This window comes from Brugia malayi, assembly GCF_000002995.4.
Source record: "Brugia malayi strain FR3 genome assembly, contig: Bm_v4_ChrX_scaffold_001, whole genome shotgun sequence".
Taxonomy (NCBI): Eukaryota; Metazoa; Nematoda; class Chromadorea; order Rhabditida; family Onchocercidae; genus Brugia; species Brugia malayi.
Genome location: NW_025062479.1, coordinates 20960529 through 20980309, shown reverse-complemented (window position 1 = coordinate 20980309; position 19781 = coordinate 20960529). Strand labels below are relative to the sequence as shown.

General features: G+C 27.3%; 3 protein-coding genes across 4 annotated transcripts; all 3 read left to right on the top strand.

The window, feature by feature from the left end:
* Positions 1 to 1385: 1385 nt before the first annotated feature.
* Positions 1386 to 7729, top strand: Bma-lgc-53 (the record flags this gene model as incomplete). Of its 2 annotated transcripts, none has more annotated exons than XM_043075603.1 (11): positions 1386 to 1488; positions 1905 to 1990; positions 4201 to 4374; positions 4551 to 4720; positions 5238 to 5316; positions 5660 to 5869; positions 6096 to 6260; positions 6586 to 6642; positions 6913 to 7066; positions 7199 to 7344; positions 7637 to 7729. In XM_043075603.1, the coding sequence occupies 11 exons, from the start codon at positions 1386 to 1388 to the stop codon at positions 7727 to 7729; spliced, it is 1437 nt and encodes a 478-aa protein (XP_042931537.1). The 2 variants fall into 2 exon arrangements, with proteins under 2 accessions (XP_042931537.1, XP_042931536.1); XM_043075602.1 differs by having other exon boundaries at positions 7145 to 7344.
* Positions 7730 to 10671: 2942 nt separating this feature from the next.
* On the top strand, positions 10672 to 14465 carry Bm10213 (uncharacterized protein; the record flags this gene model as incomplete). The annotated part of the gene is made up of 5 exons (XM_043075601.1): positions 10672 to 11154; positions 11662 to 12253; positions 12924 to 13000; positions 13190 to 13378; positions 13986 to 14465. 5 exons carry the CDS (start codon positions 10672 to 10674, stop codon positions 14463 to 14465), a joined length of 1821 nt encoding a protein of 606 aa, XP_042931535.1.
* A 3089-nt stretch (positions 14466 to 17554) lies between these two features.
* Bm10214 (Uncharacterized protein) lies at positions 17555 to 19336 on the top strand (the record flags this gene model as incomplete). Its single annotated transcript, XM_001893031.2, has 3 exons — positions 17555 to 17659; positions 18050 to 18661; positions 19088 to 19336. The coding sequence occupies 3 exons, from the start codon at positions 17555 to 17557 to the stop codon at positions 19334 to 19336; spliced, it is 966 nt and encodes a 321-aa protein (XP_001893066.2).
* Positions 19337 to 19781: the final 445 nt, after the last annotated feature.

The following is a 19781-nucleotide window of genomic DNA, read 5'->3' as shown; positions in this document are numbered from 1 at the left end:
TTTCTTTTTAAATGTTAAGTTGTAGTGAAATTAATTATATTCAATTATAAGTAAAGAGAAAAAATTCCTTGGATCCAAATAACATTACTTAAATTTAAAAATATTTGCATATCGGTTCATGCAATTTAAACATTAATCTTCCTGTAATTTTTCTAACGATAACTCCATCTAGTGAAATTTGAAGCCTTAAATTTGAAATACAGACAACATGAGAATGATCTGGCATTTAACTATAAGTTAAAATTGCTTTAGGAACAAGTTGCAAACCGTAAATGTCCTCTTGCTGATAAATCTTTGAAATAATTCTGTTCGTTTTTTTGGAATATTTGCTGCTTTTACTGTGATATACATGTACAATTTCTATTTCCATAAAACTGCTTATCAATCATTAATTCAATTGCTGAAATGAAGTAAGCAGAAAATTTTTGTTGCTAAAATTCCCCTAAAAAAAAAAAAAATTAGAAAAAACAAAAAACAAATTTGCACTTATTCAATGCTAGAAAGTTGATTTTCCTTTTGAAAAATATAACAAGTGAAATGATAAAACTGATCAAAAGAAGATACCATTAATACTTTTTCTACATAGAAGGAATTTTAAAGATTTGCAAATCAAAAAAAAAAAAAAAAAAGAAAAACCATACACCGCTTAATGCCGGAAGGTTTAGAACACAGGAAATAAGGGCCAGAAATGATGAAATGGTTAGATTGATAGAATTACATCAACAAATTAGAGCTATTTCGAGCAAATAGCCAAGCAACGATCATATTAAATACTATCACCTTTTTTTTTTTAAATAAATACGAATTGTTCAATAGACCAAAAAAAAATTTCTCGAAATGAGCTAGTTATATGATAAAATATGGTTTATTGTTTATTTACCAATAAAAATTAATAGTCAATAGTATTTCAAAAAGAAAAAAAAAAGAAAGAAAAGGAGAAAAATAAAGGTGTAAATCTATGTGATCTTTTAGTAACAGAATTTTTTTAATTTTTTTTTTAAACTTATGAATCAAGTTCTCTATTCTTATTTATTCTTTCTCTAATAAAATATTAAATGTTGGAAATAAAGAATAAATCAATAGCGATTTCATAGAAGAGATTTATCATATTATTCATCTATTTCATAATCAAATGATGTAAATTGAGAGCTACGACCAAATTTACTTTTATTTAATCGTTATCGAATTATCCGATTAGTACAATGCAGTCGCTTCCTTTTCTAAAGTTTTAATAAAAAATTAGCTGAAAAAAAAGTGAAAACTTCCTAGAATTACCGCCAGCTATACTGCAGCTATTCAATTCTACTGTGATTATTGAAATCTGATACTACTTATAAACACGAACTATTATTACTGTTAATTAAGACATTTTACTAACATCTTTAATGATTGTTCCATATCTTGCCCGTATCGTGCTACTTTTACCCGAATTATCACCTATCCAAACGGATCATCTAGCAGATATCATTGAAGAGCAGAAATTGCATGGTGAATGTTTCATTTATTACATTTGATTTCATTTACTGTTCATGAAATTTTCTTTTTTGCTTTTGTTCCATTTATCGAGCTTTGGAGCTTTGCCCTAACAACATAAAAAAGTGCAGATTATTTTAAATTTACTTTGTAGATAATCAAACTTCACACCTATTTATAGGTTTTAATAAACCAAAGTTTACGCTAATGTCAAAGTGAAGTGAATTATGAAATAGTTTAATCGATAGTTTTTCTTCTACCTAAATATATTTCCTTAAAAGTTGTGAATAAACAGAATATATTATAAGCTTATGAATGCGGGATGAATATTATTCAAGGAACTCCTAAAAGCAAAGTTAATCATTTTCGTCAACATCAATCAATAATAAATAGTTAAGTGTTTTATTCATGTAACGGAAATTTTATTTTAGGTAAAGGAAGTGAACGAAATCAAATTCTCGATAAACATAAATCATGTGTTCCAGTGAATGGAGAGTTACGAAAAGAACTCATACAGGTAACCATTTCATATTCCTTTTCCATTTTTTCCTACTTAGTGATGAATAAAGAAAAAAAATAATAATAATAATTGGTGTATAATCGAATACATAGTTTGTGAAGGACCATTGCTAAATGTTCGTATAATTATGACACCTTGACAATTAATTCATTTACAAATTGTGTGTTTAATCAATAATAGAAAGGTGCAAATATGCTCTTATCCAAATCATTATTATCTTATTCTTATGATTCCAAAAAAAAAAGATATAAATTCTCTTCTCCTCTCTCGCTTTTTCATTAAAAACGATTAATTTCATTTACGAAATTAAAGTTTGCCCTAAAAATGTAGAAAATATGTCGTAAATGGCACCGAAAATGAAATTTTTTTTTTTTTTTTGTTTGCTCTAACACATTTTCATATCTTATGAAACTAAAGATTTCAAGTCTGACTAGTTCATAAATTTTATTTATACCTTTATTTCAAATAACTGCTTTATGTAGAAAAACTTTTTTACAGTCTTTAACATAATAACCATATTCTTTTGGGCTATAAAAGATTGCAAAATTCTCTATCCTATACAATTAAGGATTAAAGAAAGTGATATCATTTAAAGTAAAAAAATTTGCGAAATTTCATAATTTGAAGAAGCTGAAACTCATTTGAGTCCAAAAAATGGAAAAACTTATGCTAGGTAATATATATTTCTTACTTTCCATATTCTTTTCTGAATATATTAAACCAAACGGATAAAACGAAAACAAATCATATTAGATATTATAATTTTCAATTAAAAAAATCAAAATCTACGTCAACCTTCTTCTTTTTTTTTAGTGAGGAAAAGGTAAAGATTTGAATATTGTAATAAACTTTAAAACATACGAGAAATGTGCAAAAAAGTGAAAGAGAAAAGAATTGTACGAAAACAACTGCTTACTGTTTACCATTTATCACTAATTCATCGCCAACAGTTTAAATTACTTTAAAAAAAAAGAAAAACACAGTTTGCACGTCGAATAAATGTGAACGAACCGATAAAAACTCTCACCTTCATTTATCATAGGCCTAAAATATTTTAATGCACTGCTAAAATACATCTAGTGAGAGAAACAAAATTACGGAGAGCCTTGATATGTAATCTCTACCATAAAATTCCTCAAACATTCTCACTAACTTAACTTCCGATTTCAATCAGTTATTTTCAAATAATGGTAATCAATAATAATTAACAATCAATAACAGTAATTTTAATAACAATAATAACAGTAAATAATAATAATTTTATTACTAACAACTTAGTTGTTTTTCCTCAAAAGGAAAAACGGAATATGTCTTTGAACAGTAATAGAAATTTCAAATTAATAATTGATAACCGACAACAGATAAGTTAATCGTTGAATAAAAAAAATACTTAAATACGCACAGGAGATTAATCAGAAATGAACAGATTTGTAGTTAAACTTTAAATATACAATTCCATTCATGTTATATCGAACTATCAGTTAACTTTCTTGTTACCTACTTTCAACTATTCACATATCAAAATTATTATTCCCATACAGCACATAATCATACTGGATGTAATAATCATTTATCATAAATATCAAATGTGCAACTATTATAGATTATTATGACGTTATCACAAATTTCTTCCATTTCTAGTGCAAATTAACATTTTCATTCACATTTTCACTCTTTATCTTAGCAAACTTCTTTATTCCATTTTTTTCTTCCTCAGTTAGGAAAGAAATATATTGATAATCAAATCGGATTTCACCACATATTTGAAAAGTCTTTGTGTCGTAAGATACAATGATGCATGTGGAGATATGATATTGCGCAATCAGTACAACATTATTTAATGTACGAGATTAAAAGAATAATTTATTTGCAAATAAGAATAAAAAAGAAAAAAAAAAGGAGCATTCCACAGTATATAATTGATAATTTATAAATAAAAATGATAAAATTGATTTAGGATACATTGATAAGCCACAAGAGGGATAGTGATTTAAAAAACAAAAGCAGTCAAAAAATCCCTATTTGAAGAATAAATATGTAAAAGAAAAATTCAGTAGGATGAATCTGCAATTTTTATGAAAAAAATTAATTGAAGTTGTAATACCTAGCCAGGTAATGTTTTCAATTATCTCGTTCTTTTATATTACAAATAACAAAAATATATTTTATTATATCAAGGTAATTTTAAATTAAAATTAACATGATAGGGTTTATTCGATGAGCAAACATATGATAAGAATATATTACCAACGGACAATTCAATAGAAGTAATTGTGGAAGTGACAGTACAGAGTATAACAGAGATCAGTGAAATAACAAGCAGCTTTAAAGCAGATATATGGTTCAGTCAAATATGGCATGATCAACGACTCGATTTTAGGGTAACTTTTAAAAATTATCAATATTATTAGAGTAACATTGGTAGATTCTATGTACTTTCTAGTCTTTTCAATATATAAATCAATAATACATATCTTCAAATGTGCTACGTTATGATAAGATCACATCATACTTATTGCTCAAAAAAAAAAAAAAAAAAAAATATTGTCCTTTCCAGCATTTAAATTACTGTTTGACGAATTTATCATTGGCAGCTCATAAGTTACCCAATTTATGGACACCAAATGTTTGTGTTGTTAATAGTAAAAAAGTAACAGTACATACATCACCATCACAGAATATTCTTCTATTAGTATTTCCTAATGGAACTGTATGGCTTAACTACAGGTATATTTATTTATTTATGAAACAATCAACAATTAATGGAAAAATATATTTCTAATTTGCAAGAATCATTTTTATTTCTCATGCTACTTAGTATTCAATAAATTTGAATTTTTCATCTATATTTGGAAAATTGAAAAAAAAATAAAGAAGCACTAAACAATTTTTTTTAATCCCCATAAGCTTTTTTTTCGTTCTTTTAAATATTTTCAACAGCGTTATTTTTCGGCTAAATCCCACAAATTTTTTATTTGAATTTGCATGGGAAATAACACCTTCGCATACAAAAAACTAATTTATATTCACAACAAAACAAAAATAACCTCAATTTTTTAAATGCAATTCTTCCTAGTTATCAAGCATTAAATTTGTTTCGGAGTTAGGAAGAAGACCAAATGTAGCCATTTTTCGATTTGTCAAATCTTAACTCGAAACAAGATTTCACATCGATATCTTAGAATATTTCGTAAATGATCCAAATTGTGCTTTTTAGTTCTAATTAGAGAATGACAAATTTCAGGATTAGTTTGCAAGGACCATGTCAACTTGATTTAACTAATTTTCCCATGGATACACAACAATGTAATCTTATCTTTGAGGTGGTATTATTTAACAGAAATATTAAACATTGTTTAACCTACAGCCTGACTACTTATGAATTCATTACGGCTATTTTAATATTTGGTATGACTGAAGACAATTTCTGGATTAATTTAGATACAAATTTATGAATGTATGAATGCTTTTAGCCTAACATGGAATTTAATAAGTCACATTATGAACATAAAAATTAAAAAAGTTTAATGAATTGTAAGATTTTCTGGTTTAGTAAAATTGCCATTGAACTGACAATTCTTAAACGCTTAAATGTGAACAGTTCCAACAAATTGAATATGAAAAAAAAAAAGAACGGATCAACAATCAAAAATGTTCTGTTTACAGAGTTATTCATATAATACAGCGGAAGTGAGAATAGTATGGCGTGATTGGGAACCTATATCAATTCCCGACCAGAGTAGTAAAAATTTGCCAGACTTTGTACTTACACATACTGAAAATAAGAACACAACACTTTTTTACACAGCTGGCCAATGGGACCAACTGGAAGCTGTTTTCATTTTTCGCCGTCTTTACGGATATTACGTTTTACAGGTAATTGATGTTTCACGTAGCGATAAAATCAATCGTCTATTATTATCATATAAGCATAATATTCAGAGAGAGAGAGAGAGAGAGAGAGAGAAAGAGAGAGAAAGAAAGACTAGAAAATTACTCTAATGAATAAATAATGAACTTCGATCATTAAGTGTTTCCATTTAATTTCTTTCCTCAAAATTAAATTAAGGGTATATTATTTAGCATCTTTTTTCTTTTTCAGGCTTACATGCCTACATATTTATCAGTATTCATATCATGGATAGCATTCTGGATTGATACAAAAGCATTACCAGCACGCATAACGCTCGGTGTAAGCTCACTGATGGCATTAACATTTCAATTCGGTAATATTGTCAAAAATTTGCCACGTGTGTCGTACGTAAAGGTAAGATAAGCAGACATTTTCATATTATACTAATTTTTTCCATATATCTTCAAAGTTATTTTAATTTCCAACTTATTTTTAGCAAACTAACTTAATATTTATAATTTAAAGTATGATGCTCACAAGCGATGATTTAACAGAATTTATATTGCCTACTTCTTAATTACAATGATAAACAAATGAATAAGTTGAACTGCAAAATTCTCACTTTGTAAGTTAACAATTATTAAACATATAAACTTGCTTCAAGTTATAATACGAAATGAAAAGAAAAATAATTGAGTATGGAGCAAAATAAACATTTTGATTTAGATTCATTATTCAGGCACTGGATATATGGATGTTTGGGTGTGTTGGCTTTATCTTCTTATCCCTTGTCGAGGTAAACGAACCAACATAATAACAACAATATAATTATAATGCCTTTTTGTCCTCATCCTAATTGTCCAAAAGAAAATTAAAGAAAGCATAATCGAGCCCAAATTGCTAATTAAAAGATAACTACCTTCATGGCAATGTAAAAATATCATCTGATTTGATGGATCTATGCTAGCATCCAGATCAAGCTCTTAATCTTACCCGTAATAAGTGCAATCTATATTAGCAACGAAATGAAGAACTGTTGATATCATTCGTTATTATTCTTTTGCAGTTGGCAATTGTTGGTTATGTAGATAAGTTAGATTTGAGAAGACGACGTGTACGGGTTCGAGAGTCTAACTTTCATACCCAAACTGAACCATGGAATATGAAACTGACGAAAAATGATTCACGTACAAATTCTAGACTTCCATTATCAAATATAAGTAAGTCTATTACTGAGTACATAATATGCAGATTTCTGAGAAATGGAATAATACCAGGAGTTTTGAAATATATTTCAGATAGTCCAGTGAAAGCTTTGCAACAAAATGGGTCATTTCTCTACTTGAATTCAGATAATCGGAATATGCATGACAATAGCAGTTTGGCAACACTCTGGTCATCCGATTATCCACCCAGACGGATGAAGCGAGAAAGCTTTTTTCGGCGTATTTCAACTGCTGAAGATCCACGAAAAACGGACGGAGAAAAAATTGACGAGGTAATGGCTTTTTCCTTCAAATACTTATGAATTTTTACTTTTCAAAACTTCTGTAAGTTGCACTTTAACTATATGCAACCATCGAAGATTTAACTAAGCAATGAATTGAACTGGATAATTTACTTGATTTTATCAAAGTTAAGATGTGAAGGAAATTCACGAATAGTAACGTACGACAAATTTTTTAGTATTAAGAAAAGAATTAAGCACATTTAAGACCAAAACTTAAGGTTTTAAGGTTAAGAAAGAAAACAAATTAATTTAACAGTTGTCTGTCAAAAGATAATTTCAGATTTCTGGCAAAACCTTTCCATTGCTATTTATCGCTTTCAATATGTTTTACTGGTTTTACTATATTGGTTTATGCAGAAGATTCACAAAATAAACTTGTATATTTGTTACAAGATGACAGAGCAATTCACTCCTTGCGCAAAAACATCTATATACAATAATGAAAGAGAAAAAAGCTGAAATGGATAAAATCTTATTAAATGAAAATGAATGAATCATCCTAAAATCTCATCAGAAGTAACACTTCTCCTACATACTAAATAAAATCAACAAATTTAAATAAAAAGAAAAAAAAAGAAAGAAAAGCAAACAAAGAAAAGAACCAAATGATGGGATGAAAAGGTTTATTTTTGCACTTAAATTGAAAAAAAAAAAGTTAAATTTTAAGGTGAAAGAAAATAGGATTAAATATTGCAGTGGTGTCACGACTCTGAGACTGTAACACTGTAGATAGAAAAATAGTATATCATTCCTTACCACAAGCTAACTATATGCTAAGTAGTGGAAAAATATAATTTCTCAATGTAATAAATGTAGCAAAGGAAAATGGTACGCACAATAAAGCAATGATTTATTGGTACTATTGAGAATTTCACTGATGATATATGATTCAGTCTGCACCTAATTACTTGCATGAACAAAACCGCAACAACACTAACCCACGCCACTTTGCGCCAACTTCATCAATATAGCCAGTTGACTTGGCCCTACTCCAACAATGAAATACAACGCGGTCCATTATCACATCCCACAATGAAACATTTTCTCTCCCATGACAATATGATAAAGAATCGATGGATGTTCTAATCGCTTCACAGACGATCTGGTCGCTTTCGTTTTCCGGGCGTCACTGTCACAATAGCATTAGTATTAAGGTAGTGTGAAAGAATTTCTCGAATACGTCTTCTGAATACACTCAAAATCTTCTGAATACCTGCAAAAAATTTAGGAGAAATTAGTTTAGTTAGAGTAATTATCGAATATCTCAAATATTACACTTCTACCAGCCAATCTTTTATTAAGCATACAAATAATGAACGAATAAATAGGAAAAAAAAGCACAAACATTTTGTTTAGTTTAAAAGAATGAATGGCATTTACAATTAGTTACTAAATGAGTCATTTTAACTTTAATGAATTAATACATTTAACAGTAGTTCAAACCTTCACTACCACTAGAGTATGATAAGCCTTATTTTGCATCTGTACTTCTATAAAGTGTGATAGGCCTTACTCTGCACTTAGCACCTCAAACTTTTATTCCAGTAAAGTATAGCAAGCCTTACTTTGTACTTAACAACGGCTAGAATCTTCACTCTTACAAAATGAACGAATAAATAGGAAAAAAAAGCACAAGTACAAAGTATGATAGGTCATACTTTATCATTGCCTTAAACAGTATAAGTAATCAGTGAAAAATGAGATTTTTCAAAGATTCGTTTCAAAATTAAATGAAAAGTGATGCAAAGGTAAGAAGTGAATGAATTTGTAGGTAATTTGTTAAAGGTGACAAGAATGAATGAAATTAAACACAACTGATACATCTTTTCATCCTTCATTCTTCATCCATTAACTCTCTAACATTCACTGATTATTAGAAATTTGACAGGTAATGAGTGGTCTACAAAGGCGGTGAAATTTTTGGGGGATGTTTAAATTATTGAAAAAAAAAAAAATAACATAATCATCTAATTTCAATTATAATTGAAAAATATAAATTTGGAATTAGCAAGCATCCTTCATTATTATTTATTTATATCAGAGATTTTATGCTTTAATTGGTTGATATTATATTTGAAAATAACTAAATGAAATTCTACTGATGATAAAATCTCATCAATATTAATCGTACGAAAAGGATAAGTAATTGATTTTTACAGTTTTTGTAAAATAAAAAAGAATTAACTGTGACACAAATTATTTTGTACAAAAGTTAGTTATTTCATTCATATTATGCGATATTTTTATTTCAACTGATATTATTCTAACTAATTTTCCATTTTTTTAAGCAACTGAAAATTTATGAATTTCATGCAAAAATTCAGTTTTTAAGGAAACTTCTTTTTTTTTCCTCCTTTTAAAATAGACAATTTCATTTTAAACAATTTAAAAAGGCGAAAATAATCGATAATATTCCGAAATAGTTTTTTTTACGTTTTAAAAAATAAGAATATAGAATTGACACTCATCATTTCAGATTATTTAGCTAATTATTCAAGTTTCTGGCTCTGAATATTGTGTAAGCATGCAGAATTTTTTTTTTACATCAAATAATTGTTTCGACTAACAATATTGTATGTTTGAAATGTTTCCTCTAATTGATAATAATTTCTGATATTTCCTATATGATTAATGATAATTTCTTTTCTGATCTTTTAGAAACAAACCGTTGTTAAAGATTAGTTGGAATTTTTCACAGTTATCACTGATTTCATTTGAAATACAATTTTTCTCTATCATAACATTCTCTAAAACTATAAAATGAAGAAAAATAAAAAAAAAAAAAAGGAAAAAATGGTCATTTCATGGTTGCAAGTGGAATTATATTTCATTAATGTAAATTAATTGATAATGGCGCAATTTGATTGTCATAATTTTTATCATCTTCTTTTCAAAATGTACAAAAGTTAATTGTTTAAGAGGAAATAATTTTAGCAGAATTAAGAGCTTTTCTTTGATCAAAGAACGGACGATCAGAAAAATTAAGCGCTCTATTTGAGCGCAAATATATCTCTTCCTTCTTTTATTCTTACACTGTATGATTGGTTTGCGGCCAGTTTTTTTTTTTTTTTTTTTCTTGTTTTAATTTAGGTAAGAAACTTCACAGTAGGTAAATTTTAATATCATTTAATGAAAGTGAGGAAATTATTGAAGTGTTGTTAAAATTTTCATGAACAGTAGTAATATTATATCATACAAATTTTTAAAATAAAAGGAAAAGAATGATAATTTTGTTTTAATTCGGTAACTCATCAATTTTTTGTCAGTTCCTTTAGGAGAAGGCTAAATTTGTGTTAATTTATTTTCAGTAAAAATATGGCCCGCAAGAAGGGTAAAGCTTGGAGAGCAAAACGTAGGAAAATTTCTCGAAAAAATTCAGCCCGTAAAAGCAATGAACCATCCAGTTCAAAAACATCCGGCCAAAGATCATCCGGTCCAAGACCATCCAATCCAAAACGATCCGATCCACAACCATCCGATCAAGAATCATCCGAGACAGAATCAACCGAAACAGAATCATCCGATCCAGAATCATCAGATTCAGAACAACCAGAACCATCAGATCCAGAAATAGCCGGTCCAGAAGCATCAGATCCCGATCCAAGGCCACCTGAACCAGGACCATCTACCAGTACAGTGGCAACAGATTCAGACAATAAACCACCCGAGAAAAGTCCAGAGGAACAGAGGCGTGAAATTACACGAAAATTTTGTGAAGTGCTAATGTCAACTTTAAGCATATTCAACTTCGGAGAGAAAAATAATATACCAACTGAAGTTCTAATGCTAATTTTCATAGTAAGATATGCTTGTTTTATATAACATTAATTACACTAATGAAATAATTGTTGCAGTTTAGTTTTGTATTCTCGAATCACTTTGCGCCTTAGAAGCTATCTTGGAAATAGTCAATCTATTTTAGACTAATGCGATGATGTCATTTAAAAGATCGCCAGCAGAACAATGACTGTTTGGTTTGCTAATTTTAGCCAAATTTGCTGCTAACTTACTTTTCTAAATTTCATCTTCGTTCTGATCAAATTCTTATCAATATATTTTTTGTGCTCATATTCGATCATATATCGTTTCCAATTTTCGCAATTCCTCTCGATCATTTTGTTATATTTATTTTATAACTCAATATGTGTGCACATATTATGCAAAAGTGCATGCTTAAATTAAAAGTTTAAAGAATTTAAATTTATGTCTTATCTTTTTAATATTGCATTTAGTATTTTTTAATTTATTATTTGCGAAGACAAATTTCCGATGTAGTATTCTCAAAAAAAAAAAAAATTATTTCAGAAGGGTAGATGGAGAAAAAATCCAGAAATACTACTACCAAGCTGGGTTAAACATTATAATAAATTCGGTAGAATAGATGGACCAGGATTTAATTATATGCGAAGAGATTTTCGTATCATAAGAATTGAAGTATCAGCTAATATTAAAAGATTAATTAAAAAATTTCCATTTGGATGCGAAGAAGAAAATGAAATTACCTCAGAGAATAAAGAGACTGAGAAAAATGGTTCAAATCAAGAAAACGATGAAAAAACCGAAGAGACTAATGCAAAAGAAGAAGTAATAATTGAACATTCTACCTTAATGGAGAATGTGACAAGTGAAGAGAATGTGACAAGCGAAGTGAATGTGACAAGTGAAGAGAATGTGACAAGCGAAGTGAATGTGACAAGCGAAGAATCTAGTTCAGAGGAGAATGTGACAAACGAAGAATCAAATGAGGATGAAGAAAATGAAGAATCTGGATCAGAAACGGATGAGGAAGATGAGGACGAAGAGGATAATAAGGTATCTAGTGATGAAGACGATGATAGCTGTAATATGCCAGCAACCTTATTAACCGAATTACGACAAGATTATGTCAAAAAATCCGGTAAATTAGATACCTATGTTTTAATTCATTTAATAGTAATTAATGTTTACTAATGTTATTACATTCATTTATGATAAAGTATTTAAATTACTACCGAACAATTTGTCATATCTAAGTTTAACAGTAGTTAGAAATATTAGCAATCAGATCATGCGTGCTTTATCAGGTTATCACTGAATAACTAGGAGTTATCATTGTTTTGCTAGATGATCACTACTTGCATTTACTTTGCTAAGTTATTAGTTACTTGCTTAAAAATTATTATCACTTAGTTAAATTTGTCAATTGTTGAACTAATCTTTATTTTATCCTAATTCTTTCTCATTTATACTATAAAATTTATTCAAACAGAACATATATGTATACGTGTAAAATCATTTTAATTTGGAGAAAAAAGGAAAGAAAATTGAGAAAATAATAAATTTACAAAATTTTTTTTTTTTTTTTTTTTTTAAAGAGTTTATAAGAATAAATTTAATGAAAAGACTTTTTAATAAATTCAAATCTAAATTTTGAATGAATGAAAATATTGTTAAAATTAGCAATTTAAATTGTTTTGCAAAATTTTCAGTATATTTCAGGAAATAATCCTTCTACTTTTAATCATTTCATACTTTTAACAACTTAAGGAGCTGTGAAGTTTTCTGCTTAATACTTTAAAATATTTCAGCTGCGGCTAATATTGCTCTCGAAATAATTTGCATGTCTAAAACACTAATACGTTTGTTTATTTTTGAAAAGCATCAGGTTAGCATTTTGTTATCTAAGAAAAAAGCAAAGTCAAGAATAATTCCATCTTATTTTTTACTTATCAAAAATCTTTATCATTAATTTTATCAAAATCTTACCACAAATATGCTGGGACATCTAAGATGAAAGATATATACTTATGCTAGGAAATATTTTAAGCATATTTAAATATAATTTTGATTTTAGATGGTAACTGAATGGGAAATGGCTAAGGAAGCATACCTTTTACGAACCTTAGATTGGAGATTAGCACCAGGAATGAAAATTCTTTGTGATGAAATAGCCAAGGAAATGATTGAGATTGATAAGGCTCTCGAAGCTATTTTATGTTTGGTACGATATGAAATGGCATCAAATTTGATGGAAAAACTTGAGGTTAGTGAATATATCACTGTGAAAATCTTCCTGAATGATTTAAAAAAGTTTTCATACCTACAAGAATATTTATTGAGTTTAATTAATTTCATTTTAATTTATTATACTTATTGATTAGTTTTCTAGTTGTTTCAATAATTTTTTTATTTACTGTAAATCGAATGTTTAATGTAAAAATCATGTACAAATTGATTTATTATTATTATTATTTTTATTTACAATTATCATCGTTATTGTTTATTTATTATTATTATTATCATTGTTATTTGTTACTATTAGCATTATGTATTACAATTTATTATTATTATTATTCATGTTAATTATTACTTTTAATTATTAGTTTTTTTGTAAAATCCTTTTACAAATTATTTGAATCAAACTTTTTAAATTTGAAATTCCAAGTTGAACATATGAATAAATTCATTCCACTAATATGGTTGAATTCTTTTGCATCGTTTCTCTTTGATAATTCTTTCAAACATAAAAGAAATTTTATTTTATTTTGTTTTTTCTTTTAAAACACTATTCTCTCTGTTTTGCTACATGAAATAACAAGATTATTCGAGTATAAAATATTTTTTAATTTAATTAGTGACAACAATTTTAGGAATGCTTCGGAACTGAACTGCAGAAACGTGTTCCACGTAAGAAAGGTCACGCAGAAGAGGAAAAAGACGGTAATGATAAAAGGGAAGAAGAAAAAGGTGAGGAAGCAGAAGGAAGAGAAATTTTGGCGCATTCTTCAACAGAGTCGAAAAATATTGGTCAGATGGAAAAAAGTGAACAATCTGAGGATGATAATGATGATGATGATGACGATGATGATGATGATGACGATGATGATGATGACGATGATGACGATGATGGTGATAATATGATCGATAATGAGAGGAAAACGGAAGAAATTGTTAATAAAAAAGAAATGAAGAGAGTGAAACAACATTTGGTGAAAACTTTTTTCGATTTATTGAGAGTAACCGAATTCTTTGCCGGAATACGTGGAAATGACGAAAATGAAAGAGATTATCGTTATTATTTAAACTATAAATATTATCGGATGTTATGTTCTTTCTCTGAAATTTATTAATATGTCATTTCATTGTGTCTGATAAAAAATCATTGCTTTATCTTTTTCCTTTAATAAATCAATTTTTAAATAAACTAAAATATTTCATTTTTAACAAATGTGGAAATTCTTTTTTTTTTTTGTTGCTATTTTAAATCAAATTTTACCTATTCGTATTAAATATTCCCAAATAAATTTTATTATCAATTTCCAAATTAATTTCTCCAAATTTTTTATAATTTTGCCTTGTGTTTTTTTTTTCTTTTTGTGGGTTTATAACATTCTGAATCAAATCAAACTTACTATACTTACTGTCATATAATTATTTCAACCTTTGATTATTGTTTATTTTTATAATGATAATTGGTACTTTGACATAAGAAAGTTTGTTGCAATCATTGCGTGGATTATGATTTTGATAAAAGTTTTGATTATGGTTTTAAAGAAAGCGTTAGAATGTGACTTTGATAAAAGCATTTGATTATGATATTGATAAGGTAAAAATTCCCTGGAAGTATTTCTCCCGCAAAATCGATTATAAGAAATTTTAGCTCCTCAGTTTTTTTTTAATGAAAATTTTCTAAACTTGAATTTTAAATGTTGAAGAATTAGAGGGATTATAAGTGAAGTTAGGTTGTAAGGCCCTATCAAAATGTTATCCATCTGATATAGCTAAGTGATAATACTATTTTGATTAGTTCTCAAAAAGTTTTTTTTTATGAAAATATAAGGAAAATTTTTGCATTTGCCAATTACTCTTATTTTTTCATTCAAAAGTTTTTCAATGATTATATAAATTTTTTATATTTTTCTTCACAATTATACCATTCATTCAGTTTGTTTTGTACGAGGTCAAATTGTTGGGAAGAAGAAATCAAGAGAGAGTGACCAATGATCACTAAGCAGTAAGATTACTTGTGGTAGTCTGTTCGTCGAGATCAGTTAGATTTTGGCAATTAAATTTCTGTTCTTGAGTTAAACTAATTAATTCATCATTATCATAGCCGTCAGTTCAAACTATAAATTTAGAATCCAAACACGGGAAATGGCTGACTTATATTCATATTGCTAAAGATTAAGCAGTGCTTTTAATGTGTAACACCAGAGGTCATAGAAGTCAGAAGTAAATGCTAAGCTGTAGAAACATAAATAATTTCGAATAAATGATTTGGAATTTAATTGACTAATCCACCATCTATTTTTATTGTGAAATGCAGCATATAAGATTTAATTATAAGAGTTTTAATTATTACAGTATAAAAAATATGAATAAAATTTGTTTATAAAATGATAGTTTGAAAAAGAAAAAAAAAAATTACTGCTACTAGCAGTGTACAAGAAAATTCAGTGAAACCGAAGAGAGTAGTACTTTTCAGATGTTAGCAAAAGAGTTGATGAATTGTTTTATGATTCTATGAACTTGATGAATAAAACATAAAACATTTAGTTGAAGACGAAACTTAATGCATCAGAATTAAATACTTTTAAACTGAGCATTTTTTGGGTATAAAAAAATATCTTTAAAAAATTATCAAAAATTATTTCAAATAAAAAATACATTTAGCATTCGATATGATGTCAAGAATGAATATGACATCAGAATTGTGAATGGTATCACTGATAACAATAGTTATAATACTGTTGAATTTATGGATTTCTTTCTTTTTAAGAATTCTTTATTTCAGATTGAAAATTTTGAAAGGACGAAATGAAAAGTGAATGATGAATGATTTCTTATAGCAGTTATCACAAATTTATTTGCATAATTAAATATTGATTTTAAAAATATATATTGATTATCGAAATGATTGTTAAAACATTTATTGATTATTTGAATATATATTGAAATAAAATATATTGATTATTTAAATTAAATATTAATTTAGTTCAAATATGACGTACGATCAAAAAACGAAATTTTCTTAAATGGTTTCATGAATATTTGTCACTAAAATTTGTTGTCTAATAAACAAAACAATTTTTGCGAACACCTTTTTAACAACAAATTTTTTTTTCGCTAAACTTTTTGAAATTTTATGACTTCCTTGTAAATAAATTTGTGTTTATTAGTTTCGATTTTTTCATTTTGTTTTTGCTTCAGTTTGTTTATTTCCATAGCAAAAATTTCCAAGCAATTTAAAAATGACATTTTTTCAAAAAAAAAAAAAAGAATATATATACAGTAAGGATTGGAAATTTTTTTTTTTCCTTTTTAATGGAATTTTATAAACATTTGAGAAAGAATTTAAATAGCTATCAAACTGTTGTATAGTGGCGGTAAATGTTTGGGTAATATTTCGAGCGGAAAGTGAAAATGATGGATAAGGCGCCGAGATTGATAGACTGTGAAAAATTGGATTTTTGAAACATTTAAATGCTAATAATTTATTGAATTAAATTATGCGCATTGCGATAAATGTTGCAAACGATTAAAAACGAAATAGAAAGCATATAGCATTTTCAATAGCGAAAATTTTCATTTGAAAGTTATTTCGAGATAGTTTGTAAATTTCGAATTACTTTTTCGAGAATGTTTAGTAAAAAAAAAAAATGATTCTGGTAAATTCTTTAGCCTTCTAACGGATTTTTGGTGACAAAATATAAAGCAGAACAAAAAAAAAAAAGTGTTCCCGCCATACTTAAACTTTCTTCTTATCTATTTATGTGGTAGTAAAATCGATATCAAGGATTCTTTTGGTTAGATTTCTTGATGGATATTACAGATATTTGGTGTTTAATATTTTCATTTAATTAGTTTTATCATAATTATTTTTAATTAATTACGATAGAAATTTTGAATTCAAATTTGATGTTTCTTTTTCATTAATTTCAAAAAGTGAATTAGAATGGCAAAGAGAATAAATTAAATTATATAACATGTATACTGGAAGTATTTTCTATTTAATACTTTCAAAACAATGTATTTTCTAAAGATGCATTTAGCATTTTTTTTTTTTTTTGATATCTATGAATTGTTGATTATTTTATCGATTGATTTATCATTTCTTGCTTATGCGTTTGATGATTACATTTTTTTAATTTTATATTTCTATTTTAAATATATTTCAAAATTGTTATTATTTATTACTTAATTCAATGTTTAGTTCGCGATGGCATCTGATGACAAGCATTCTGATCAACAAAAAAAGAGTAAAAAACAACGTGATAAAAAACCAACTGATAATAAGGAAGAAATGGAATCTTTTATGTCAAGGGTCAATAATTCAATGTTATCAATGATCGTTAAATCCATCTTATCAAATGAGCAAAATTTGGAATAACATAAAAGCATTATAAATTGAACTAATGCTAGCTCCTTAGTCTATAATAGTTGTTCACAAAGGATCAGTGCAATGAAATGATAATTTCATAGTGTAACAATTGCTGATAATTGCTGATAATGAAATTTAGTTGAGAACAATAATTGCTAGTGAGTGTATTATTTGAACGAAATTAATCACTTCATTTGCTAATCTTTAATGAATTATTATTTATCAGTTGAAACATTTCAAAATATTTTCATATAATTTTGCAGTGATTTTTTCTTTTGTTTTGCTTTGTTTTTTGTGTTTTTCATTTCATTAGAACTATTAAAATATATTTAGATTTGTTCCCGTTTTGAAAGATTACATCTATTGTCACGCCTGTTAGAAGAACCAGAAGAACAGAAACAACAAAATCCTACCGAATCACGGCGAAAATCAAAAAAGTCTCAAAAAATCTCAAAAAATGTTTATGAATATTTTTGTGATCAACCATCAACAAGTAAACAATCAGATCCAAAATCTCCATCAAAAAAGAAACAATCCAAATTGAAGCCTTCATGTAGCAGTGATATGGAAGCTAATGAAGAAACGGAAATGTTTTCAGCTGAGAAATTTGATAATGCTGACTTGAGTGAAGAAACTGAAGATAATACCGCTATTGATTCATCACAATCAACACATTTACCAATATTTGATGAACAACCATACATTGAAAATCCTGAAGAGCCATCAACTTCGACCGGATTTCGAACAGTTCGATATGATGATGAGATTTTAGCAAAAGTTTTAGGACCACCAAATTTTGATGAGGAAGGAACCGAGCAAAGTGGTATGGGAATGACACAAAAGCCAAAAATATCCACTTTATATGCAATTCAAAAGATACCTCAAGTGATGAAGCATTCTGATAATGAATCGTTATCTCAGATGAGTGCAAGTTCAAAGCAAGCGGTAATAGTTTTATATTTGTATGATAAACTTAAAATGATAATTTCTCTTATTTTTTTTTTTAAAGTTAATAATTTATCAAATATAATGTAACCAAATAACTATTAAACAATGCTTCAACTGATCTTCTGATCATATCTTATCATGTCGTCGTATCATGTCTCATCATGTTCTGATATATCACATATCATGATAATTTTCCATCGTTTCTTTTGTATATTTTATTATCAAGCGAGAGATAATCAGTCAAATCTGTCTGATTACTAATGTTTGGTAGATAAACTAAGTTAGATAGCAATAATTTTAACCAAAAATTTTTCTCAATGATATAAGAAAAGATCAAATGCAAGTAATAGTAATATATCTTTTTAGCTTATATTTAGATTATTTCAAAAGTTAAATTTTCATTTAATTATTATCGAATTTTAGATGAAACAAGCAAAAGATGAGAAAACAGCAAGTGCAATTAGTGCAGATGAAAAAGTGGATTTAAAAAATGTAAAAGCTGAAGATATTCGTGGTCGTATAATTTTTAAAATAAATGAATATCCAACAAATAAGCCAATTACGGGTGAAATGAACTCAAAAAGTGAGAGTGAACGTGCGCAACAAGCACGCAGACGACTTCGAAAGAAACTTGAAGAAGGACGGAAGTCATCAGATAAGACAAAAAAGTAGTTTTGGTGGTGGTGGTGGTGGGGAGATAAGTTGAATGAAATTTGATAAACAATGGTGTCACATTGTCAACGATACATTTAAAGATGAGGAAAGAACAAAAGTATGGCAAATTTCATAGTTAAAAAAGCTATGAGACAAAAGGATTAATTTGATTAATTAGCAAAAATTCTTCGCAGTTAATTAAAATGAAATTTGCATTTGATTTTTGAGGAATTTTTGCACTTTTTTAATAATATTTAAATTGATCGTTTTTGTTTTTCTCTTTTGCTATTATTTGAATATTATCATTTCCTAACATTTTCTTTCTATTTCCCTCAAATGAATAACTGTTTTTTTTTTTTTTTTTTTTGAAAAAAATTTGAATAAATCTTATTATGATAAAATTTTATCATTTTTCCTCCTGCAATATCTCTATTTCTTCCATAATATGCATTATTAATTTATT